The sequence below is a fragment of the Bombyx mori genome, chromosome 25 (genome assembly GCF_030269925.1).
Source record: "Bombyx mori chromosome 25, ASM3026992v2".
NCBI lineage: Eukaryota > Metazoa > Arthropoda > Insecta > Lepidoptera > Bombycidae > Bombyx > Bombyx mori.
In genome coordinates this window covers 5,914,889-5,922,695 of record NC_085131.1, presented here as the reverse complement: position 1 = coordinate 5,922,695, position 7,807 = coordinate 5,914,889, and the positions used below count along the sequence as shown (strand labels likewise).

Sequence of the window (7,807 nt, the reverse complement as noted above, 5' to 3'; positions counted from 1 at the left end):
CAAGCAGCTTTTTGATTTTCAAGATATTTTCTCGCATCGCCCTTTTTTTCCGCATGTATTTGCGCTGTTCCTATTCATTTATAAATCTTGCAAAACGAATGAGTAAGCAATTCTAAAAATAGCTTTTTATCATATTTTGCCAGTGAAATGAGAATTGAATAAATACTCGTTTTTAATAAGACATGGGCTGCGGATTTTTAAGTTTGTGAAAATAAGATGTATATTGGATTGGATTGTTTTGAAGCATGAACATAATGGCTTTACTCCTGGATAATTACTTACTAGATAATTTTAATGGACAACTTTTCTATTATTGCCTTATTAGTATCGAATCGAAGTAGAATCACATTTAGATTTCGTTTGTAATTCCTATCTTTCTTTTATTTATACAGTAGGTGCCTGTTAATAGTCAACTATTATGACAGTAAAGTTGCGATATACGCTTTCTGGAGTGGGATATGCACTTTTCCATTTTTATATAATTTTTTCATATTTAAATTTGCTATTTTAAAGCAATGTTTTAAGTTTGTGTAATTTAGTAGTATGGAGTAGCGTGGCCATGGCGATTGTCAATGTCCATGTACGGTAGTTCTAATTTTCAGTCAAGCGTGCGTATAAGAAATTGTCTTATGACAGGCGAGATTTTATCGAATTAATCAATACAAACGTGTACTTTCAGAGAATTATTTTTTAGTAACTCTTATCGAAATCTTCATCAGATAAAATAACCATACCTACTGCGATATTCCGAAAGAAATAATAGATTGCTGTTTTTGAAATGTTGAGGTTATTCATTGGTGTTGCATTGAAAACTGGTTTATATATTAAAAATATATAGGTATTTGGATGTATGTGTCTTCGTTTTGATAAGGTTCTTATGCCGATTTTGTGATTGTGATGAAACTAGTGTTTGAAATACAAGAGGGAAGTTTTTTGTCATAATTCCAAAGTACGATGTACTGTGAGCTGTGAGCTCGTCCACCCATCCAATTCTGTTGGTTCTGAAAACGTGCGCCCCTGAGCTGACGCCTGCGCTAACGCGTTTGTATCGTCTCTCTTATTGCGCTAACAGGGTTCCGTCTTCATGGAAGACCGCCCACGTCCACCCTATCCTCAAGAAGGGTGACCGGTCGGACCCATCGAGCTATAGGCCTATCGCGATAACTTCCTTGCTTTCCAAGGTGATGGAGCGAATAATAAATATACAACTCCTGAAGTATCTTGAAGATCGCCAGCTGATCAGTGACCGACAGTACGGTTTCCGTCACGGTCGTTCAGCTGGCGATCTTCTTGTATACCTTACTCACAGGTGGGCTGAAGCCTTGGAGAGCAAGGGCGAGGCTCTTGCTGTGAGCCTTGACATCGCGAAGGCCTTCGACAGGGTCTGGCATAGGGCACTTCTGTCGAAGCTACCATCTTACGGAATCCCCGAGGGTCTCTGCAAGTGGATCGCTAGCTTTTTGGATGGGCGAAGCATCACGGTCGTTGTAGACGGTGACTGTTCTGATACCATGACCATTAACGCTGGCGTTCTACAAGGTTCGGTGCTCTCCCCCACGCTTTTCATCCTGTATATCAATGACACGCTGTCTATTGATGGCATGCATTGTTATGCGGATGACAGCACGGGGGATGCGCGATATATCGGCCATCGGAGTCTCTCTCGGAGCGTGGTGCAAGAGAGACGATCAAAACTTGTGTCTGAAGTGGAGAACTCTCTGGGGCGAGTCTCCAAATGGGGTGAATTGAACTTGGTTCAATTCAACCCGTTAAAGACACAAGTTTGCGCGTTTACTGCGAAGAAGGACCCCTTTGTCATGGCGCCGCAATTCCAAGGAGCATCCCTGCAACCTTCCGAGAGTATCGGGATACTTGGGGTCGACATTTCGAGCGATGTCCAGTTTCGGAGTCATTTGGAAGGCAAAGCCAAGTTGGCGTCCAAAATGCTGGGAGTCCTCAACAGAGCGAAGCGGTACTTCACGCCTGGACAAAGGCTTTTGCTTTATAAAGCACAAGTCCGGCCTCGCGTGGAGTACTGCTCCCATCTCTGGGCCGGGGCTCCCAAATATCAGCTTCTTCCATTTGACTCCATACAGAGGAGGGCCGTTCAGATTGTCGATAATCCCATTCTCACGGATCGTTTGGAACCTCTGGGTCTGCGGAGGGACTTCGGTTCCCTCTGTATTTTGTACCGTATGTTCCATGGGGAGTGCTCTGAGGAATTATTCGAGATGATACCGGCATCTCGTTTTTACCATCGCACCGCCCGCCACCGGAGTAGAGTTCATCCATACTACCTGGAGCCACTGCGGTCATCCACAGTGCGTTTCTAGAGATCTTTTTTGCCACGTACCATCCGGCTATGGAATGAGCTCCCCTCCACAGTGTTTCCCGAGCGCTATGACATGTCCTTCTTCAAACGAGGCTTGTGGAGAGTATTAAGCGGTAGGCAGCGGCTTGGCTCTGCCCCTGGCATTGCTGAAGTCCATGGGCGACGGTAACCACTCACCATCAGGTGGGCCGTATGCTCGTCTGCCTACAAGGGCAATAAAAAAAAAAAAACCAAGCAATAAAAAAAAAAAAAAAAAAAACAATAGGTGGAAAAAAGTAATTTCAATAAATCAATGTTTTCATACCATTAGCGATAATCACTACCAAAGCATACGGTTTCATAACGAAAACAAAAAAAAGTTATTATTTGATTACAAGTGAATATTTTGTATAAGGTGGATGTTTGCCAAATAGTTATCAAACAACCGAATCATTTGATAAATTATTTGCTGTGATCTGGTTCATGTTCCCCTTTAGTGTATTCCTATCAAATACTAGATCGAAGATTGCAGATCAATTTATCGTAATATCTTTGTTTGTCTACTTTCATTAACAGGCAACTAGGTAATATTTTCTTGGAATATGTAGAATAACTATATTTATTAAGACTAGGGAATCCTAGTTTGAAGCGAGGTGACCGTGTGTTGCTTGTCCCCGATTATTTATTCATTTTTGACCAGGAAATGTTTAGCAAGCTAAAATTGAATTTCTATGCTAGTCTAGTCACTTAACACAAAATAACAAAGATTTTTGTAAAAAACACACTTGATTAAACATATTGTTTTTTCACTTTTCATTCGTATTATAATTTACTAATATAATGTAAAATTATAAACACACTACGTTTAACTTTGTCTGAGTCATATGGTCTTTAAGTAGGGATATCTTTTGTTCAATTTATGTAATAAAAAAATAATAATATGTAATTTAATCATTGATTTTTGAATACTTATTAAATAAATGGAGATTGAAGTCAATTATAGGTTTAATATTTTATTTAGTATTTCATAATTGATTTGTACAAATATAGCTTTATGGAGTTGTCGTCAAATGGTGACAAATGGGATGGTTCTGGCGCAATTTCTCGTCTATTATAGCGCATCCAAAAATATTGCAACAGCAATGATTATTTTTATGTTACATAGCTGACCCGGCAGACTTCGTAGTGCCTCAGTCAATAAATAAAAGACACATCAAAGGAAAAACAAAATTGTTTGTTTTTTATATAATTCCGAGCTTTTATATTTTTTAAACCTTCCCTGGGCTTCCACGAATAATTCAAGACCAAAATTAGCCAAATCGGTCCAGCCGTTCTCGAGTTTTAGCGAGACTAACGAACAGCAATTGCTCATGCTATAATTACTATGGGCTTCAATAACCACTTTAACCGGTTGGGTCGTGAGCACATTCTTCTATCTATGATAAAAAAGAAGCTGTAAAAATAGCTATTACAAAGGGTCTTTCAACAAGGACGGGTCGATGTTGAAATTAAATAAAACAAGCTGTATGTGAGATATTAAAGAATTTATTTATTTATTTGAATGGCCCAATTACGCCATTATTAATGAAATATGACATTGTTTAAATGTCCATTGCGGCTTCGAACGGTGGCACGGATCCGAGAGGTTCAATTTTTTATTACTCTACTGCATAGATCTGGCTGAATTTGAGCAAGGGCTTGCGTTATGTTGACTTTCAAGGCATCGGTTGATTGCGGATTATTGGCATAGACCTGCGACTTTAGAAAACCTCACAAGAAAAAGTCTAGCGGGGTCAAATCGCATGATCTTGGTGGCCAATTCACGTCACCTCTGCGAGAGATAATCTTACCCTCGAACCGTTCATGCAGAATGTCCATTGTGTCGCTCGCTGTGTGGCACGTAGCGCCGTCTTGTTGGAACCACATGTTATCTACGTCCATATTGTTCAATTCAGGCCAAAAGAAATTGTTAATCATTGATCTGTAGCGCTTGCCGTTGACAGTAATGCCCACGCCATCATCGTTTTCGAAGAAGTACGGATCGATGACGCCGCTGGCCCAAAATCCGCACCAAACAGTAACTTTTTGTGGATGCACAACCCACATGAGGTTCACACCTGGTGAACCTCATGTGGGTTGTGATCCTCCCATATACGGCAATTTTGCTTATTAACAAAACCATTCATCCAAAAGTGCGCTTTGTCGCTAAAGATGATTTTTCGGCCAAAATCGGGGTCCTCTTCCAAACGTTCTGTAGCCCAGTCAGCGAACAAACGGCGTTGTCTATGGTCATTCACTTTAAGCTCCTGGGTCAGTTGGATCTTGTACGGGTGTAGGCTTAAGTCCTGACACAAAATTCGCTAACTTGAAGTCTGCGAAAGGCTGAGTTCTTGTGCACGGCGAGAAATCGACTGCCTCGGAGTCTCCTGCACACTCTCACGTACAGCAGCGATGTTTTCGGCCGATCTGGCGTTCCTTTGACGTAAGGGTGTTGGTTGGTTGTTTACCAAACCAGTAGTCTCGAATTTGGTCACCAAACGTTGTAGAGTCGACTTTGAAGGGCCACCGCGTCTGCCGTAAAATGGACGTAATGCGCGCAACGTTTGCACTAATGAACACTCATTTTGATAATAAAATTTTATCATCTGGACGTGCTGCTCAATCGTGTAACTTGCCATGGTTATTTCTTCTTCTTCTTCTTTATTTTTGGCTCTGGCACGTTTTGTGCATTAGCCAGCGTCAAGTAATAACGTTTTTATAATTCGCCGTTTTATTTATTTACAGTTTATAAATAATAAAAAACGAAGGAAACTTATCGCAACAAAACATAAATGATTTAGAACGAATTGAATTTACAAAAAAAATCAGAATAATTATATAACAGGGAAAATAAATCAAAATTATAGTTTAATGTTATTATTTAAAATAAACCTACTTAAAATACTATATACAGGGGGATTAAAATCTCGAAGAAGTAAAGAAATATTAGTAGGAAGGGGAACAGAGAGAGATACTAAAGAAGTATATAAGGAAGAATGATCATATAAAGAACAAGCAAAGAAAATATGATTCAGGTCACAATAACTCTCGCCACACTCACAGGCGGTACTAGTTATGATACCAAGTTTGTGCAAATGAACTGGAAGGCTGTTATGTCCCAGACGCATACGAATTATAGTAGAAGTGGCGGTTTTACCAAACGACAATTTGGCAAACCATGGCTTCCTGGGAACGGAAGACTGTATAGCATACAAGAAACGACCCTTAATCCGGCCGCTCTCTTCCCAACACATATTCCACGATTTGTGGAGGCATATGCCGGGCAAAGCAGCAAGATCATGGCCAAAATTCTTGTACGGGTATACGTCACCGGTCACAGTAGCACTGTTGGCCAAACTGTCAGCTTTCACATTTCCAGATATGCCACAGTGACTAGGTACCCAACAAAATGATACTAAATAGTTGTGTGATTGGCAGTGCAACAGCTTTCTCTTACATTCAAATATTACATGAAAAAAAGGGTTAAGTTTTAGTGAAAATTTTGCTAAGCTCTGTAATGCACTTAAGGAATCAGTAAATACAACGGTTTTTTTTAGTTTGAAAGACAGCACATATTCAAGAGCTTTCAATAGTCCAAAACATTCACCGGTAAAGACCGATGATTCCGGAGGTAATTTAATTTTCTGAACTATGTTGTACTGTTTGTGATACACTCCAACACCAACACACCCACTGGAGTGTTTAGATGCATCTGTATAAATTTGATGCCAGTTAGGCCATTTACTATTGACATTGCAATTAAAATTTTCATTGGCATTAAAATCAGATTTTTCAATGCCAAGAGAAAAGCAAATCACTGGAGAAAGTAAGAGAGAATCATAAGAAGCGCCAAATAAAGGGAGCACCTGAAAAGAATGAGTTGGGGCTTGTAATTGTTTGAATTTCAGGAAACTTTTTAACAGACAAGGTAAAGGTTTATGTGAAGAGGGTACTTTTTTAGAAAGAAACTCTAGTTTCGAAATGAGGGGATGATTATGGAACTGAACAATTCTAAAAATGAATCTATCGGACAGATATTGACGTCTTAAGTTTAAAGGAGGGTCACAACATTCTATTTGCAGAGCATTAACCGGACTCGATTTCATGGCACCAGAAACAATCCTCAAAGCCCTAGACTGTATGAGATCTAGTTTTCTAAAGCCAGCCACATTACCTGGGTCTAAGAAAAAGGTCCCAAAATCCAGTACACTTCTAATGACAGCATTATACACCAACCTCAGTGTAGCCAGGTGAGCACCCCACCAAACCCCACCGAGACATCTCAGCATGTTCAAGTTTCGCTCACATTTACTAACCACAAATTCGCAGTGTGGTTGACCCGTTAGTTTAGAATCAAGAATAGCTCCTAAGAACTTAACTTGATTCCTAATGGGTAATATATCCCCATCATATGTTATATTAAGTGAGCAAGGAGTACGGGATTTGGTGAAAAGTACAACAGTACTTTTTGAGGGAGACAGATCAAGGCCATTTGCATCCATCCAGATTTTTAGCAAAGATAAAGAGGAGGAAACATATCGTTCAGCAGTACTTACAGACATATCAGAGGCATAAATAACCAAGTCATCGGCATACTGTAATAAACTTGCTGAATCTCCGACTGAACCTTCTAGATCATATGTATAAATATTGTACAATAAAGGACTCAGAACAGACCCCTGTGGCAAACCTCTCCATACCAGCCTACTAGGCTTATAAGGGCCGCCAACATCTAAAATAATTTTCCTCTCCGAAAGAAGATTTACAATGGAATTAGTTAAAAAATAGGGAACCTTTAATTTATCTAATTTACTTTTTAGAATATGTAATAGAACGTTATCATAAGCCGAATTAATATCCAAAAAAGCAGCAACTACTGACTTTTTATCTGAGAAAGCATTACGAATATCCGTAACTAATATGCCTAAATTGTCCCCCACACTTTTACCTTTTCGAAATCCAAACTGAGTTTGGGACAGATATTCGTTATTTTCTATATACCATTCAAGCCGATTTTTAATTAAATGTTCAACAACTTTTGTGATCACCGATGACAAAACTATCGGACGATATGATTTGATATCAGATTGTACCTTAGACGGCTTTAAAAATGGCAATACTATTTGACTTCGCCATGACGGTGGAATGTCACCTGTCAGTAAAATTTTATTAATTAAATTTAAAAAGTAATTTAATCCTTTTTCGCCAAGGTGAGACAAAAAGGAATATGGAATCCCATCTTCCCCTGGAGCACTGTCTTTGACGTGATTTAATACACCTTTTAACTCCACTAACGTAAAAGTTAGATTTAGAGAAGGGGCATCAGAGTTATATTGCTTATAAGACAGGATAGGATCGTTGAGTGGAGCAGAAGGAGGAGCCAAACGATCAAGGAATTGATCTGCTAATTCTATAGGCAGCAACAATGCGTTAGAAGGATTGACAGCTGATCTAAAT

The 7,807-nt window shown here is 39.3% G+C and overlaps 1 protein-coding gene across 2 annotated transcripts; it reads right to left on the bottom strand.

Annotated features, from left to right (window-relative positions):
- Positions 1 to 3,838: 3,838 nt before the first annotated feature.
- On the bottom strand, positions 3,839 to 7,531 carry LOC134201395 (uncharacterized). 2 transcript variants are annotated; one of them, XM_062676119.1, is made up of 2 exons: positions 5,958 to 7,531; positions 3,839 to 5,122 (listed from the first exon to the last, which is right to left on the bottom strand). In XM_062676119.1, the coding sequence occupies exons 1-2, from the start codon at positions 6,910 to 6,912 to the stop codon at positions 5,097 to 5,099; spliced, it is 981 nt and encodes a 326-aa protein (XP_062532103.1). In that variant the 5' UTR covers positions 6,913 to 7,531; the 3' UTR covers positions 3,839 to 5,096. The 2 variants fall into 2 exon arrangements, with proteins under 2 accessions (XP_062532103.1, XP_062532102.1); XM_062676118.1 differs by having other exon boundaries at positions 5,433 to 7,521.
- Positions 7,532 to 7,807: the final 276 nt, after the last annotated feature.